General features: G+C 42.8%; 1 protein-coding gene across 4 annotated transcripts in view; it reads right to left on the bottom strand.

Moving 5' to 3' along the window:
- The window catches only part of ANXA7 (annexin A7), a 40,511-nt gene extending 21,712 nt beyond the window's left edge, over positions 1-18,799 (bottom strand). For 2 of the 4 annotated variants that reach the window (XM_045362039.2, XM_005565509.4), the window contains exons 1-5: positions 18,735-18,799; positions 4,807-4,861; positions 1,867-2,071; positions 865-975; positions 221-285 (exon numbers count right to left, since the gene is read on the bottom strand). In XM_045362039.2, the coding sequence (XP_045217974.1) occupies positions 221-285; positions 865-975; positions 1,867-2,071; positions 4,807-4,860 (435 nt within the window). In that variant the 5' untranslated portion in view covers position 4,861; positions 18,735-18,799. The remainder of the gene's footprint in view (positions 1-220; positions 286-864; positions 976-1,866; positions 2,072-4,806; positions 4,862-18,734) is intronic. The other 2 variants (XM_005565510.4, XM_015455881.3) reach the window with 1 other exon arrangement.
- Positions 18,800-19,095: the final 296 nt, after the last annotated feature.

The raw sequence follows: 19,095 nt of genomic DNA, 5'->3' as shown, positions 1-19,095 counted from the left end.
ATTACCTATGAGATTGGACCTATGCTTGTCTTCTCAAAGTCATCAGGACACTATTAATGCAGATGGACCAAAGAAAGTATGGAGCCTATTAGAAGCAAAGACTTTAGTCTTCCATTACAATAATGGGCCATTTCTTCTGACCCATGGAAACCTCAGCAAAGGGAAGGTTCCTTCTTTATCTAACTACCTAGACTGAGCTTAAAAGGTAGGAACAAAATACCTGACTAGGGTAAGTAGGTTGTCCTCCAGGATACTGAGAAGGCATCTGTCCTCCAGGAAAGCCACCTATATGTTAAAAATAATAATAATACAGCAACAGGTCTTATATGTTTTAATTTTTCAAAACAGCATTGATGACTATGAATATGGAAACATATAAGAACATTTACACTATGATATTCATGAGGATAATTTTTAAAAAATATAATTTACTGAATCTAAAACCAACTTTGGTCATAAGAACCTTTTTAATATTCCACGTTCTACAAAAGATCCTCACAAATAACACTTTTTCACACTTGAACCAGATTAAATTCTGATTCCATCTGGAATGGTTATCATAATATAGTTCTGGGGGTGGTTTCACTAGTGGTACAGGAGTGGGCAGAGAAGTTCCTGAAGGCTTCCTTTTTGGCTTTGGGACAGATTTTTTTAATAGAAAAAGTGTGACTTTATCTCTATTTTACTGATTAAACTTTTCCATCAATGTAATACATTTCATAAAACCATTATGTTTAAAATTATTTATGGAAATATCTAAACATTTATTGCAGATTACCTCAAATAAAAACTAAGTTCTCTCAATGGCGATTTTAAAATTCAAAATATCATGATACTGTTTTTGTCTGGACAGCTGGTACCTACCAGGTAGTGGGACCTGTGCTGGACCACCTCCATAAGATTGTGAAGGTGGCTGTGGGTAGCCAGAAAAGCCTGCTCCACCTGGTGGGACTCCAAATCCTTGGCCTGGAGGAACTAGAGAAAAGAACAGGTCAATAAACTATAGTACAGTTCTCATGATTGCAGGAAAAACCTTAGAAAAATGTCTATTGTTAAAAGTGGAAAAAATATGCTATTAATGCTATAGTAACAGTCCCTTTTCATCTAGATTCAAAACTTCAAATTATCCAGTAAAAAACAAGTTTTTAAATTTTTATCTTATTTATTTATTTATTTTTTTGAGACAGAGTCTCACTCTGTTGCCCAGGCTAGAGTTCAGTGGCGCAATACCGGCTCACTGCAAACTCTACCTACCAGGTTCAAGTGATTTTCCTGCCTCAGCCTCCCAGGTACCTGGGATTACAGGCATGCGCCACCACACCCAGCTAATTTTCATATTTTTAGTCAGACGGGTTTCACCATGTTGGCCAAGCTGGTCTCAAACTCCTGGTTTCAAGTGATCCAACCACCTCTGCCTCCCAAAGTGTTGGGATTACAGGTGTGAGCCACCGCACCAAGCCAAAATTTTACTTTATTACTTTTCCCTACTAACTTAAAATACAAAAATGCTAAGGTTTTTTTGTTGTTGTTTTTTAGGGGTCTTTTTTACCTTTGAATAAAGCTGACCTAAAGGTCACAGTCTTGCTAATTGAAATGTCTTAATCAGGTCTTAAGACTACAAACAAGCAAAGTGTTACATATTGATCCTTTATTGCCATGAAATTTATTCCAAGTCCCTTCACAGTGGAATTTTTGAAACTGCTCCCAGCTTTCATGCCCCCAGAGAATCTTCATCCCTCCATCTTGCCAGCTAGGTCAGAGCGACTTGACCTCACACAAGACAAGCAGGAATGAAGAGGATAAAGGGAGAAGGAAAAAGTGCTACAGCAATCTCAATCATTACTAATTCCGCAACCCATAACTCACCTCCGGGATAGGATGGAGCTCCCCCTGGCTGTGGGGCACCAGGATAGCCTCCAGGGGCTGGATAACCTCCAGGCGCAGGGTAGCCTCCAGCTCCTGGGTAGCCACTACTTGGCACTTGTGGGTAGGCACCTCCGCCCATTGGAGGAAAGCCACTAGGATAAGGATACTGACCAGAAGGGGGAAAAGATGACTCCTGACCTGCAGGCTGAAAAATCAGAATAATTTTTAAACAAATGCGATCATAGAGAACTATGACCCATCTAAAAATAAGGAACAAACAGAGGTTATTATTAAGGTCTAGCTCATTCTTTCACTTTTTAAAACTCTCATTAGAAATCCTGGAATCTTGGCCGGGCGCGGTGGCTCAAGCCTGTAATCCCAGCACTTTGGGAGGCCGAGACGGGCGGATCACGAGGTCACGAGATCGAGACCATCCTGGCTAACACGGTGAAACCCCGTCTCTACTAAGAAATACAAAAAACTAGCCGGGCGCGGTGGCGGGCGCCTGTAGTCCCAGCTACTCGGGAGGCTGAGGCAGGAGAATGGCGTGAACCCGGGAGGCGGAGCTTGCAGTGAGCTGAGATCCGGCCACTGCACTCCAGCCTGGGCAGCAGAGCGAGACTCCGTCTCAAAAAAAAAAAAAAAAAGAAATCCTGGAATCTTATACTAGTTTGTCAGTATACCAGTTTGTAAGGACACTTGTTTGTCAGAATTCAGTTAAATTTAATTCTACTTGAGTCAGGCAAGAGGGGTCTGCTTCTCTATTTGGGAGTCAGAACAGGGTTCTTTACAAACCTCAAGGTTTTAAGAAAAAAAAATAAAAAACCTCATTAGTTCCTTCATTTTCCCAGCATCTACAAATATAAGAAAAATCCTCCTCTATACCCTAAACAGAGGAATTTGAGGCTCTTTTGCAACACATCTGGATCTGTTACATAATATTTAAACATGAAAAAGGTAACCTGTATATCACATCACACACAGGATGTGACATTTTGGACCTCACAGTTCAGTGCAGTAATACGTAGAGAGGCAGAGATTGTTGCATATTCACTGAACTATTTCTCCCCAGGCCACAAAGCTATACAGACTACATTTCCCAGACCCCCTTGCAGTTAGGTCGGACCACATGAATGAATATCAGTGAATGAACATAGACAGAAGTGACATATACCACTTTCTAAATCTGTCCCCTAAAAACCTCTGGCAAATCCTCCATGTTCTCTCTCTTCCTTCATCTGCCACCCATAAGCAGAGGATCCAGCAGAGGACTCCAAAGTGCTAGAGGATGGTAGGATCAGAATAAGGAAGGAGCCTGGAAACCCAAAACACTGCATGAAACAAAGCCTCGTCCCACCCACCCCCTATCCACTACTGACTTCCAGGAGACTGAAGAAAGAAATACATTTTTTTTTCATTGTGTTAAGTCACTGAGATTCGGGAGTTGTCTGTTTTAGCAATTAGCCTACGCTGACTGAAATAGTTACTAAAGTCCTGTTTAATACATAGGGACTTGGGAACATATCCATAATTCTCATCTCTCCTGTGATAAATTCACAAGAGCTATATAATCACTTTGCATAAGGATAAACATATCACAAACTTGTATAGACCCCTCTTGCTATTCTCCCAGGGTTAGATAGCAGCCCCACAGTTATGAGTATAAAACTGAAATGTAGGCAGGGCTAAGTGGCTCATGCCTGTAATCCCAGCACTTTGGAAGGCCGAGGTGGGTGGATCATGAGGTCAGGAAATCGAGGCCATCCTGGCCAACATGGTGAAACCCCATCTCTACTAAAAATACAAAAACTAGCTGGGCGTGGTGGCATGTACCTGTAATCCCAGCTACTCGGGAGGCTGAGGCAGGAGAATCGCTTGAATCCCGGGAGGCAGAGGTTGCAGTGCGTTGAGATCGCACCACTGCACTCCAGCCTGGTGACAGAGCAAGACTCCGTCTCAAAAAAAAGAAAAACAAAAAACTGAAATGTGGCCGGGCGTAATGGCTCACGCCTATAATCCCAGCACTTTGGGAGGCCAAGGTGGGCAGATCATTTGAGGTCAGGAGTTTGAGACCAGCCTGGCCAACATGGTGAAACCCCTTCTCTACTAAAAATACAAAAATCAGCTGGCCATGGTGGTGGCACCTGTAATCCCAGCTACTCGGGAGGCTGAGGCAGGAGAATCACTTGAACCCAGTAGGCATAAGTTGCAGTGAGCTGAGATCACACCACTGCACTCCAGCTTGGGCGCAGAGCGAGACTCTGTTTCAAAGACAAAAAATAAAACAAAACAAAAAAAACCTGAAATGCACAATTCTTACTTATGGCTCAGCTCTTAGTCCTCAGAGTAGTATAGCTATCAACAAGGTGGAACTTAGTAGCACATTTATAAAACGTACTCCAAGTCTAAGAACTATAAATCCACTGCAATTTATCTCTGGGTCAAGCCAAGCCATTAATTATTTTAAACATTCTAACACAAAGGTTAAGACGCAGTGATACTATGACTCAAGGGTATTAAAAAAAAAAAAAAAAAAAAGAACCAGTGATTAATGGGATGGATTTTGCTTACATCTGTGTTTTATTGGCTCATACAGCAGTTAACATTTTTTAAAACTAACTCCTAAATTTTGAAACTTTGGACAATTTCATATAGAACCCAAGTTTCTGGCTTTACTTGAAAGGCTGGAGTATCTAGCAAAGATAAGTGTGCCTCCCACCATGGCTACACAGGGCTGGTGCTAAGCACCTGCCAGCTTTCAATAGACAAAGCAAGACCTCTCTAGTTCCCCACACAACCGCCTTCGCTCACTTGCTCTACTCAGTACCTGTGAGCATCTGAATTTACGACCCCTGCTCTAGCATATCGGTAAGATCTGACATGGCCAGTCCCAAACACCACCTGTTTTAAGGATGTGAGGTATTAAGTGGCAATACTTACAGGATATCCAGGGAAAGGTGGGTAGCCTGTTGGGGGATAGCCTGGGTATGACATTCTGTAAGAACAATAAAAAAGGTCCTCTGTAAGTTTTTTGTTTTTTGTTTTTTTTTTTTTGAGACAGTGTCTTGCTCTGTCACCAGGCTGGAGTGCAGTGGCATGATCTCGGCTCACTGCAACCTCTGCCTCCCAGGTTCAAGCGATTCTCCTACCTCAGCCTCCCAAGTAGCTGGGACTACAGGTGCACACCACCATGTCCAGCTAATTTTTGTATTTTTAGTAGAGATGGAGTTTCACCATGTTGGCCAGGATGGTCTCAATCCCTTGACCTGGTGATCCACCTGCCTCGGCCTCCCAAAGTGCTTGGATTACAGGTGTGAGCCACTGTGCCCGGCCTGTAATTTCTTATAATGGTTAAGGCCTTTGAAAACATATAGATATATACACACACACACCCCACACACACACACACAGGGTTTTATGCAAAATATTTCTCTTTTCAAAAGAGTCTGGCATAAAATTAAAGTGTGGATATTAGGGATATAAGCAAAGCTTATTAAATGCTTATTTCATCATTCACACCAATGGAATCAGTACAGCCTAGTAAAGTTTCCAACTTTGTCATGACATACAATTTTTGTCACATCTCAATTCTACCACTACTATTATTTATGAACTATTCTTCTTTCCTCCTTTTTTTTTTGGAGATGGAGTCTTGCCCTGTTGCCCAGGCTGGAGTGTAGTGGCGTGATCTCAGCTCACTGCAACCTCTGCCTCTGGGGTCCAAGTGATTCTCCTCCCTCACCCTCCCGAGTAGCTGGGATTACAGGCGTCTGCCACCATGCTCGGCTATTTTTTTGTATTTTTAGTAGAGATGGGTTTCACCATGTTGGCCAGGCTGGTCTTGAATGCCTAACCTCAGGTGATCCGCCCACCTCGGACTCCCAAAGTGCTGGGATTACAGGCATGAACCACCTCACCTGGCCAAGGCTTCACTTTGGAAGCAGAAAGCAGTCCTCACCAGATGCCAGCACCTCGATCTTGGACTTCCCAGCCTCCAGAACCACACCCAGCCAATCTATTTTTCTTTAAGCCAATTTTTTACTTCCGTTTATTTTTAAAGTATGCTTATTATCAGCACACTTTTAAATATCACCATACTTTTAAATGGAAAACTTCTAAATGGAAAACTTCAGTAGTTTTCTTACTACAAACAGAAGGTAATATTAAAATAAATACTTAGCTATTACAATAAAAAGTCCTTTCTAGGTGCCACAGAAATCCCCTCATATGGTGATATAACCACATTATGGGAAACAACGGTACAATGGTTAGGAGTTAACATTCTGGAGTCACATATACGTGAATTAAACTCTAGCTTTCTTTTTTTAAACTTTTTATTTTTGAGACAAGGTGTTGCTCTGTCACCCAGGCTGGGGTATAGCGGTGCAATTACAGCTCACTGCAGCCTCGACCTCCTGGGCTCAAGTGATCTTCCCACCTCAACACCCCGTGCTGTAGCTGGGACCACAGGTGCGTACCACCATGACTGGTGAATTTTTGTATTTTTTTGTAGAGATGGGGATTCACCATATTGCCCAGGCTGGTCTTGAACTCAAGTGATCTGCCTGCCTCATCCTCTCAAAGTGCTGGGATTACAGGCATAAGCCACAGAGCCCAGCCCGAAATTACTGTTTTAATGACACTTTGAAAATTATTCCTGTGTAGTTATGCTATCAATTTGACACATATTAGGTCCATTTGTTTCATTTTGCTTTTGACTTTTAAGGTTTTAAAATTTTTTGATTTAGTTTTATAATTATATAAAACATTTTCTGGATTCTAAAGTCAAATCTACAAAACAAGATATGTTCAGAAACCTGTTAACTTCTAACCCTGTCCCTTACTATCTCCTACATATGATTACTTTTACAGTTTATCTACCTGTCTTTAAGTACATAAGCTGATATGTCTATATTTGTATCCCCATTCCATTCTTACATAAAACATACTGTTTTTTTGTTTTTTTGAGACTCACTCTGTCGCCCAGGCTGGAGTACAGTGGCATGATCTCAGCTCATTGCAACCTCCATCCCTTGGGTTCAAGCGATTCTCCTGCCTCAGCCTCCCAAGTAGCTGGGATTACAGGTGACTGCCACCGCGCCCAGCTACTTTTTGTATTTTTAGTAGAGATGGGGTTTCACCATCTTGGCCAGGCTGGTCTTGAACTACTAACCTGGTGATCCACCTGCCTCGGCCTCCCAAAGTGCTAGGATTACAGGCATGAGCCACTGCTCTTGGCCCATACTCTGTTTCTTTACTGGCTTTTTTCTCTTATTATGGCTATCATCCATAGTCTTCAATCCTTTTTAAAAACAATAACATAGGCCAGGCACAGTGGCTCATGCCTGTAAATCCCAGCACTTTGGAAGGCTGAGGCAGTAGAATCTCTTGCGGCCAGGAGTTTGAGATCAGCCTGGGCAACAAAGAGAGACCTCATCTCTACAAAAAGTAAAATAATTAGCCAGGCATGGTGGTGTGCACCTGTAGTGCCAGTTATTCAGAAGCCTGGGCAGGAAGATCACTTGAGCCCAAGACTTCAAGGCTGTAGTGAGCTAGGATCGCACCACTGCACTCCAGCCTGGGCAACAGAGTGACACCGTGTACCTTAAAAAAAACAAACAAAAAACACAACTACATAGTACTTCAGTGTGTGGCTACATCATGGCTTATTTAATGGCAGACATCTGAGTTATTTCTACTCTTTTAACTATTAGTCTTGCAACGAACAGCCGTGTACAGGTACCTCTCTGTATATTTTGCCAATATTATCTTTGGGGAAGATTCCTAGAAATGGCATTGCTGAGACAAGCGGTAAAGGTGAATGTGATACTGCCCAATTCCCCTCCACAGGGGTTGTACCAATTTGCATTTTCACCAGCACTGCCAACAGAATTTTCCATCTAACATCCTGGATTTCTAGCTGTGTGAATATGGGCAAGTTACTTAGCTTCTCAAAGGAAGTTACTTAGCCTTTTTAGGCCTTATTTCTTCACCTATAAAATGGGATGTGAACATACCTACTTAAGGATGTTGTTGTAAGAATTAAGTAAAAGAATATAGGCAAAGCATTTAGCAGTGCTTGGAATAAATTAACTCCTCAATAAATGTTAACTGCTATGATCATAGAGAACTGTGATACATAACACAAGAATATTAAAAAATAATTAGCACAAAGTTTGGCTTTTATTCATTCATTATAACACTTTCAGTATATTTACCTTCTCAATTTTATTAGACTTAGACTAATTTTAAAATTAAAATGCTTTCTGATGGAAAAAGAAAGTAGGGTGGTAGAGTGTGGTTAGTCTGAGATTAAGGAGGCATTCATATATTATCTATTCTGTGATAATAATGGTGATCAAAAGTTGATAGTCTTATGATCAGCAAACATAACACTGGAAATATCTTTTAAAAACTGCAGTCTGTACCAGAAAGTTTGAAAGTTACGTTCTTCAAAAGGTACTCATTTCCATTTGGAAAAGTAAACAATAACCTGCACATCAAGTGATGTTAAGACATTACTATTTTTTTAGGTGTGATAATGGTATTATGATTTTCATCAAGTATTCTGATCTTTTAGAGATATACACTAAATATTTACAGACAAAATGACATGTCAGGGATTGTGTCAAAATAATATGCAGGAATATTATATATAATATAGTGCAGGAATTTAGACATAATAAGCAACCAGGAGTTGATAACTGTTCACGCTGGGTGATGAGTACATGGGATTCATTACACTCTCCTGTCCATTTTTGAAAAGACGGCTCATGTAAAACAAATGGAGCTAGTGTGGTTAAAAACAAATATCCCTATATATATACATATATCTTTTGCATTTGAAGAAAACACTATTAACCTAAAGCAAATGCAAATAAACAGAGAAAAAACAAACATTCAAAAGAATACCCTCTTAGCCTGATCAAATCTAAAATACGGTCAGGCGCAGTAGCTCACGTCTGTAATCTCAGCACCCTGGGAGGCCAATGCCGGTGGATCACTTGAGGTCAGAGACCAGCCTGACCAACATGGTGAAACCCTGTCTCTATTAAAAATACAAAAATTGGGGCTGGGCACGGTGGCTCACGCCTGTAATCCCAACACTTTGGGAGGCTGAGGAGGATCACAAGGTCAGGAGACTGAGGCCATCCAGGCTAACAAAATGAAACCCCGTCTCTACGAAAAATACAAAAAATTAGCCAGGCGTGGTGGCACGCACCTGTAGTCCCAGCTACTTGGAAGGCTGAGGCAGGAGAATCACTTGAACCCGGGAGGCGGAGGTTGCAGTGAGCCAAGATTGCACCATTGCACTCCAGCCTGGGCCACAGAGCAAACTTCTGTCTCAAAAAAAAAAAAAAAAAAAAAGAAAAAAGAAAAGGCTGGGTGCGGTGGCTCACGCCCGTAATCCCAGCACTTTGGGAGGCTGAGGCAGGTGGATCACCTGAGGTCGGGAGTTCGAGATCAGCCTGGCCAACATGGTAAAATGCTGTCTCTACTAAAGATACAAAAATTAGCCAGGCATGGTGGCATGTGCCTGTAATCCCAGCTATTCAGGAGGCTGAGGCAGGAGAATTGCTTGAGCCGAGATCACGCCACTGCACTCTAGCCTGGACAATAGGGCAAAACTCTGTTTCAACAACAACAAAAAAATCTAAAATACTATTAGTGATCAGATATAATATACCTGGCAAATATATCTATATAAAGTCAGTAATCACTTTTTTGGCATCTACAAGAAAACATTGCTACAAGTGGAGAGTGAATGATCAAAGGTTTAAACTAGGTTTTTTTTTTTTTTTTTTTGAGATGGAGTCTCGCTCTGTCACCCAGGCTGGAGTGCAGTGGCCGGATCTCAGCTCACTGCAAGCTCCGCCTCCCGGGTTCACGCCATTCTCCTGCCTCAGCCTCCCGAGTAGCTGGGACTACAGGCGCCTGCCACCTCACCCGGCTAAGTTTTTGTATTTTTAGTAGAGACGGGGTTTCACTGTGTTAGCCAGGATGGTCTCGATCTCCTGACCTCGTGATCCACCTGTCTCAGCCTCCCAAAGTGCTGGGATTACAGGCTTGAGCCACCGCGCCCGGCCTAAACTAGGTTTTTAAAGGTGCTAGACACAGATAGGCAAGAAAGTAGAACAATGTTATTTGCAAGGCAAAAGGTGGGATGTAACTGTGAGGTGGAGGATCACCAAAACAGACTAAGGAGCAGATTAAGACAGAAGTCAGTTAGGAGGACTTCCCTATGTGTAGAATAAAATACTCATCATTCTCCACCACACCACTCAACATCCTTTATCTGTCAATAGCACCCCTACTTAAATTACCTAATACTCCAGAATAGTAAGAAACCCAGTATTTTTATCTTCTTCTTTTTTTTTTTTTTTTGAGACAGAGTTTCGCTCTAGTCGCCCCAGCTGGAGTGCAGTGGTGTGATCTCAGCTCACTGCAACCTCCACCTTCTGGGTTCAAGTGATTCTCCTGCCTCAGCCTCCTGAGTAACTGGGATTACAGGCGCCCACCACCACGCTGGCTTATTGTATTTCAGTAGAGAGGGGGTTTCACCATGTTGGCCAGGCTGGTCTCGAACTCCTGACCTCAGGTGATCTGCCCACCTCGGCCTCCCAAAGAGCTGGGATCACAGGCATAAGCCACCATGCCTGGCCAAAACCCAGCATTTTTCTATCCATCCTTTGAAATGCCTCTCTTGTAATTTCTGTTCTCATGGTCACATACTTAGACCAAGTTTCATCACTTGATGCCTATCTTACTAAAACTCCTTCTCTGTTTATATTCTTGCTTATACTCTCTCACCCTCCCAATTTTCTCAGACACTGTCACTAAACTTTCCTAAAATGCTACTCTTTCAGCAAACTGCTCTTCAGCTCAAAAATCATCAATGACTACTGCTAGAGTATCAGATGAAAATTAATTGGCCTGATATTCAGGTCTCCTTAGTACTGGCTCCAATTATTATTATTTTATATATATATATATATATATATATATATATATATATATTTTTTTTTTTTTTTTTTTTTTTTTTTTTTTTTGAGACAGAGTCTCACTCTGTCACCCAGGCTGGAGTGCAGTGGCCGGATCTCAGCTCACTGCAAGCTCCGCCTTTCAGGTTCACGCCATTCTCCTGCCTCAGCCTCCCGAGTAGCTGGGACTACAGGCGCCCACCACCTCGCCCGGCTAGTTTTTTGTATTTTTTAGTAGAGACGGGGTTTCACCGTGTTAGCCAGGATGGTCTCGATCTCGTGACCTTGTGATCCGCCCGTCTCGGCCTCCCAAAGTGCTGGGATTACAGGCTTGAGCCACCGCGCCCGGCCTATTATATATATTTTTTTGAGATGGTTTCTTGCTCTATTGCCCAGGCTGGAGTATAGTAGCGTGATATCAGCTCACTGCAGCCTTGATTTCCTGGACTCAGATGATCCTCTTATCTCAGTCTCCCAAAGAGCTGAGACTACAGGTGCACATCACCATACCTGGCTAATTTTTTGTATTTTTAGTAAAGACGGGGTTTCGCCATGCTGCCCAGGCTGATCTTGAACCCCTGGGTTCAAGAGATCCACCCGCCTCAGCCTCCCAAAGTGCTAGGATTACAGGCATGAGCCACCGCATCCAGCCTCTATTTATCTATTTAATTCATTTCTTACCAACACCTAACCCGTGTCAATGCAAAATCTCTAACACTTGAACTATTCTCAGCATTCCTTTGCTTAAGCCATTCTTATCATTAACAGACTTGGCCCTCAACCCTGGGCTTACTCACCCCTCCTATCTAGCTCAAGTCTTCTCTCTTCCTTCTTTGAACAACGAGGTTGACTAAAATAGTGTTTCCCAATGTTTTCTTTTTGAGACAGTTTTGTTCTATTGCCCAGGCTGGAATGCAGTGGCACAATCTCGGATCACTGCAGCCTCGCCTCCTGGGTTCAAGCGATTCTCCTCCTTCAGCATCCCAAGTAGCTGAGACTACAGGTGCACACCACCACACCTGCTTAATTTTTGTATTTTTAGTGGAGACAGGGTTTCACTATGTTGGCCAGGCTAGTCACAAACTCCTGACCACAAGTGATCTGCCTATGTCAGTCTCCCAAAGTGCTGGGATTATAGGCGTGAGCTACCGCGCCTGGCCTCAAACTTTAATGTATATATGAATCCCTAGGGATCTTGTTAAAATAGAGACTTTAATTCAGTAGCTCCAGGATGGGGCCTGAGATTCTGCATTTCTAAAGCTTTCAGGTGATATGGCTTCTGCAGGTCTGTGATTCACACTCTGATACCAGAATACTTCGGGATTTCTGGATCTACACCTAATTTTCTAAATTTGTAAATATATGTTTTGGCACTTCTCATCAATATAGCTATAAATGATTCATATTTCTTTTATACCAAGATGCCAAATAAACCCAACTCAAGTCAACGTTTATGAACGTCCACTGTGTAATAAGCACTGTCCTAGGTGCTGATAGAAAGATTGAGAATAAGTATTCAGCCTTTTGAGTACACGGTATAGGAAAATGAGACAATATAGTGTCTCTTATGACAGGAACACAGGATAGAAGCTAAAAATGTGCTGAATTGAGAATAAATGGACATAGATTGAATCAAGGCTGTAAGTCAATAAGAAACATAAAATGATACAAAAACTGACCCAGTCAATTCTAAATTGTCATTTGGGATCCCAAAGGGCTGGATATAAAAACAGGGACAGGCTAATTGTTTTTTGCTTTTTTCTTTTCTAAGCCTGGTTTGTATAAAGAGTAAAGGAGAGACAAAAGCTTTAAAGAATGGTCAGATAGGCTGGGCACAGTGGCTCACACCTATAATCCCAAAACTCTGGGAGGGGAGGGAAGGGGGAAGGGGAAAGGTAAGGGAAAGGAAAGGACAAGACAAAACAAGGAAAAAGAAAAAGAAAAGTAGATAGACAAAGGACAAAAGGGTCAGGGTCAAAATAAAGGGAAAAAAATCTGAAATTAATTTATGAGATAAATTAATAGTAATTTGAAAGGCAATAAGCAGTTATAGTACCAAAGACTTCATAGGCAATTTAAATTTCTAAGTCTCAAGAAATTGTTCCAGTGACAAAACCTATATCTAAATTCTTTAGCTACTATCCTAAATCTTACCTTTGAGAACCTGAAGGAATTATGTCAACAAAAATGAAAATAAGGCAAAGATTATCTGTATATAATAAAAATTAAAGCAATTTTAAGAAAGTGAATTTTGGTACATTTTGAAAAACAATTATATAAAAGACTAGAATGCAATTCCATTTCCAGGAATGTACCTTATAGAAATACTTGCACAAGGACAAAATTATATATGTACAAGGCTATTCACTGCAGTATTTTTTTAATAGGAAAAGGTTAAAAACCACCTGAACGTCCATCAACAAGGGACAGGTGTCATCCCAGGGATGCAGGAATGATTTAACATATACAAGTCAATAAATGCGATGTATCACATAAACAGAATTAAAAACAAAAACCATATGATCATCTCAATAGATGCAGAAAAAGCATTCAACAAAATCCAGCACCCCTTTACAATAAAAAAACTCTCAACAAACGAGGTATAGAAAGGACCTAACTCAAAATAATAAAAGCCATATACAATGACAAAGCCAACATCATACTGAATGGGGAAAAGTTGAAAGCATTCCCCCTAAGAACAGGAACAGGACGTCCACTTTCACCACTCCTATTAGAGGGAAAGCAAGGGAAAGCAATAAAGTGCATCCAAATTGAAAAAGAGGAAATCAAACTATCACTGTTTGCAGATGTTATGACTATATACCAAGGAAATCCTAAAGACTCCAACAGACTCTTAGATTTGATAAATGAAATCAGTAAAGTCTCAGGTTACAAAATCAATGTACACAAATCAGTAACACTGCTATATACCAAAAACGTCCAAGCTGAGAATCAAATCAAGAACTCAATCCCTTTTACAACAGCTGCAAAAATAAAAAATAAATAGAATACCTAGGAATATGCTTAACCAAGGAGATGACAGATCTCTACAAGGAGAACTACAAAATACTGCTGAAAGAAATCACAGATGACACAAACAAATGAAAACTCATCCCGTGCTCACGGATTGGAAGAATCAATATTGTGAAAATGACTATACTGCCCAAAGCAATCTACAGATTCAATGCAATTCCCATCAAAATACCAAGATCATTTTTCACAGAAGTAGAAAAAACAATCCTAGCATTTATATGGAACCAAAACGAGCCTGAATAGCCAAAGCAATCCCAAGCAAAAAGACAAATTTGGAGACCTCACATTACCAGACTTCAAATACACTACAAGCCTATAGCTACAAGAACAGCATGGTACTGGTATAAAAGTAGGCACATAGACCAATGGAACAAAATAGAGAACCCAGAAATAAAGCCAAATACATACAGCCAACTGCTCTTTGACAAAGCACACAAAAACAAAAGTTGGGGAATGGACACCCTATTTAATAAATGATGCTGGGAAAACTGGCAAGCCACATGAAGATGAAACTGGATCCCTATCTATCACCCTATACAAAAATCAACTCAAGTTGATAAAAGATTTAAATATAAGACCTGAAACTATAAAAATTCTAGAACATTGGAAACAGTCTTCTAAACACTGGCCTAGGCAAAGAATTCATGACTAAGACCCCAAAAGCAAATGCAGCAAAAACAAAAATAAATAGATGGGACCTAATTAAACTAAAAAGCTTCTGCACAGCAAAAGAAATAAACAGAGTAAACAGACCACCAACAGAATGGGAGAAAATATTTGTAAATTATGCATCCAACAAAGGACTAGTATCCAGAATCTACAAGGAACTGAAATCAAAAGAAAAAAAACAATTGCATTAAAAACTGAGCAAAGGACATGAATAGACATTTCTCAAAAGAAGATATACAAATGGCCAACAAACATGAAATAAATGTTCAACATCATTAATCATCAGGGAAATGCAAATTAACCACAATGAGATACCACCTTGCTTCTACAGGAATGGTCATTATTAAAAAGCCAAAAAAAGGGCCTGGCGCGGTAGTCCACATGTGTAATCCCAGCACTTTGTGAGGCCGAGGCGGGCAGATCACCTGAAGAGGTCAGGAGTTTAAGACTAGCCAGAATGGCATGGAGAAACCTGTCTCTACTAAAAATACAAAAGTAGCTGGGCATGGTGGCACATGCCTGTAATCCCAGCTACTCAGGAGGATGAGTTAGAAGAATTGCTTGAATCCGGGAGGCAAAGGTTGGGGTGAGCCGAGATGGCGCCACTGCACTCCAGCCTGGGCAATAAGAGCAAGACTCAGTCTCAAAAAAAAAAAAAAAAAAAAAAGTCAAAACACAATAGATGTTGGTGTGGATGTGGGGAAAAGGGACCACTTATTACACTGCTATACAGCCTCTACAGAAAACAGTATGGAGACTCCTTAAAGAGCTAAAAATAGATCTACCTTTCCACCCAGAAATTCCATTGCTGGGTATCTACCCAAAGGAAAGGAAGTCATTATATGAAAAAGACTTTTGCACATGTATATTTATAGCGGCACAATTCACAACTGCAAAGATGTGGAATCAACCTAAGTGCCCATCAACTGAGTGGATAAAGAAAATGTGGTATACATAAACCATGGAATACTACTCAGCCATTAAAAGGAACAAAATAATGTCTTTTGCAGCAGCTTGTATTAAGCTGGAGGCAATTTTTCTAGGTGAAGTAACACAGGGGTGGAAAACCAAAAGCCGTATGTTCTCACATTATAGGTGGAAGCTAAGCTATGAGTATGCAAAGGCATAGGTATGAAGTGTTATAATGGACTTTAGAGACTCAGAAAGGGGTGGGTGAAAAGGGGCTAGGAATAAAAACTACACATTAGGTACAATGTACATTACTTGGGTGACTAAAATCTCAGAATTCACCACCATATAATTCATCTATGTAACAAAACACCACTTGTACTCCAAAAGCTGTTGAAATTTTATCTTTTATTTTTTTTGGAGATGGAGTCTTGCTCTATCATCCAGGCTGGAGTGCAGTGGTGTGATCTCCATTCAATGCAACCTCCACCTCCCAGGTTCAAGCGATTCTCCTGTCTCGGCTTCCCAAGTAGCTGGGATTACAAGCACGTGCCACCACACCCGGCAAAATTTTGTATTTTTAGTAGAGACACGGTTTCACCCTGTTGGCCAGGTTGGTCTCGAACTCCTGACCTCAGGTGATCCACCCACCTCGGCTTCCCAAAATGCTGGAATTACAGGCGTGAGTCACTGTGCCGGGCCACTGCTGAAATTTTTAAAAAGGAGGGACAGGTGAAACAGATTATGGATAGCCATATAAGGAGGTGTTACGTGGTTATTAAAAATGAGGCAGCTTTTTTGTTTTTTTTACCCATATATGAAACCATCTGTAACACATATCAATGAAAAAAAAAAGGCAAAGGGAAAAACTGCATAGTGTGCAGCCATATGTGTAAAAAATGTACTGATTTGGACCTATAGAATATCCCTGAAAAGACACTCAAGGAAGTAGAAAACAGTGACTGCCTCCTGCATGAAGAACTGAGACACAATGGAGAAGACTATTTACTTTTCTCTTTCACTCTTTTTTTTTTTTTTTTTTTTTGAGATGGAGTCTCACTCTGTTGCCAGGCTGGAGTGCAGTGGTGCGATCTCAGTTCACCGCAACCTCCACCTCCTGGGTTCAAGAGATTCTTGTGCCTCAGCCTCCTGAGTAGCTGGGACTACAGGCGCGTGCCACCAAGCCCGGCTAATTTTTGTATTTTTAGTAGAGACGGGCTATCACCGTGTTAGCCAGGATGGTCTCGATCTCCTGATCTCCTGATCTGCCCGCCTCGGCCTCCCAAAGTGCTGAGATTACAGGCGTCAGTCACTGCACCGGCAAAGACTGACTTTTCAATGTACTTTAGCCCTTAGAATTGTTCATATATCATTTATTCAAGAGGCAGATTTTAAACGTTTTTGTAAAAAGCTAAATAACGCCCAGAGTGACTCAAAAAAGTTCTCAACTTTGCCCAAATGAATAGTCTAGAGTTTTTGTTTTTTGTTTTTTTGAGAGGGAGTCTCACTCTGTCGCCCAGGTCGGTATGCAGTGGCACAATCACGGCTTACTGCAAGTTCCGCCTCCCGGGTTCATGCCATTCTCTTCCCTCAGCCTCCCGAGTAGCTGGGACTACAGGCGCCTGCCACCACGCCCGGCAAATTTTTTGTATTTTTAGTAGAGACGGGATTTCCCCGTGTTAACTGGGATGGTCTTGATATCCTGACCTCGTGATCCACCCGCCTCGGCCTCCCAAAGTGCTGGAATTACAGGCGTGAGCCACTGCGCCCGGCCTTGTTGTTTTTTTTTTTTTTTTTTGGGGGGGGGGGACAGTCTCTCTGCCGATCAGGCTGCAGTGCAGTGGCGATCTCAGCTCATTGCAACCTCCGCTTCCGGGGTTCAAGTGACTCTCCTGCCTCAGCCTCCAGAGTGGCTGGGATTACAGGCGCACACCACCACGCCCAGCTAATTTTTGTATTTTTAAGTAGAGACAGGGTTTCACCGTGTTGGTCAAGCTGGTCTCGAACTCCTCCTGACCTCGTGATCCTTCCGCCTCGGACTCCCAAAGTGCTGGGATTACAGTCATGAGCCATCGCACCCGGCCTTCTTTTTTTTTTTTTTAAACATTCTCTGCTGTTAGCAACCACTTTTAAAAGGCTAGAAAATCATTTTTGGTTTTCCAAACCATCTCCACCCAGTGAGTCAGTCAGTAAGAGGGCTGGGTCTCACCGTTTCTCACAGATGGCATGAAGCCCAGGAAACCAAGAGGCAGCTGTTGCAAATTTATGGGGGAAAAAATACACGAAACAGGAAGGGTGACTGAAGATAACGCGCAACAGCGAATACAATTTTGCAAAACCGGCCTCTAGGTCTGGTAGGATCATTTAAATCAGTCAGCGATTTGGAGAAAGAACGTGGAGGCATGGCTAGTCCTCTGCACGGACAGGTAGGTAGTCACCCACCAGTGAGGACTGAAAGTTTGCAGTGTCCAAAATTATCTCTTCTACCTATTTAGGGCTTGAAACTCTTTCCTTGCCTGGAAGGTAACTCATTACACTCACATCATCTAATTCGGACACATTTAGCAGATTAGCTGGCTATCAGCTGGCAAAAATTATGGCATTTACGGCAGCCGGAAGATAACAGCGTCATGTCTGTCACTTTAGGGTGGACATCAGCCATCTACCTCTGCACCTTGGTTTCCTTGGGCAGTTTTTGCACAGGACGAGCTAATTTCAACACACATTTGCTGCTGGTCGGGGAACAGGAATTAAATATGGACTGCTATCCTAGAAGAGCTTCCAAGAACTGTAAACGAGAACCAGTGTACAATCTTGGCCTGGCGCATTCTGTCCTACGCTTCACTAAGCACAGTAAAAATTTCCCAAGTTTCCCTAAATTCGCTGTGTCACCGGAAAGTACAGCCACCACCAGCCAGATGGCTTTCAGCACTGCCCGTGCGTTTCCCTACTCAGCCTCCCGCAAGGCGGCTGGGCCACGCTCCGGCCTCAGTCCCTCCACCTGACCGAGGGCGGGGCGCCACTGGTCCCTGGGATTTCCAAACCCACCGAAGGGCTTCCCGTAAGCCGCGCCGGCCGCCTCACCCACGCCACCCCAACACACCCTGGCCGGCAGCCCGGCTCCGAGAGGCGCACACCGGGTCGCCGCCACCCGGGAGGCCCACACGGCCCTTCAGACGCGCCCTACCAGCTCCGGGACAGCGGCGCCCAGAGCAGGCCGAGGGCAAGACCACCGAGGCGGACAAGGTGGGAAGGGGAGGGGGCGCCGCTCCTCACCTGACCCCGGCAGCAGCGTCACAGCCCAACCCGGTCGCCCGCAAGATGGAGCCGGGGGCGGGCCCAGGGAAGGCGGGGCGTCTCGCGAGCCCGTTAGGATCGCTGCTGCAGCCGGGAACGCCCCCGAAGCCGGAGGGGGCGGTGCGGGGAGCGGGCTGTCCCTGAGTCCCGCCCCTAGGCTCCACCTGAGAGAAAGACTCTCCCTTCGTGTGGCCCAGTGGATTTTTAATCACATTTATCTGTCGCAAGGACCCTGCGCCAATCCCTTTTAAGGCTGCCTCAAGTCACCTAGGAAGTTGCAGCAGTCCTGGGGGTGTCCGGGGCCCCTTCAGTGGTGGGCAGTAGAGAAGGGCTGAGACAG

The sequence above is a fragment of the Macaca fascicularis genome, chromosome 9 (assembly GCF_037993035.2).
Source record: "Macaca fascicularis isolate 582-1 chromosome 9, T2T-MFA8v1.1".
Lineage (NCBI taxonomy): Eukaryota > Metazoa > Chordata > Mammalia > Primates > Cercopithecidae > Macaca > Macaca fascicularis.
This window is presented reverse-complemented; position numbering and strand designations above follow the sequence as displayed.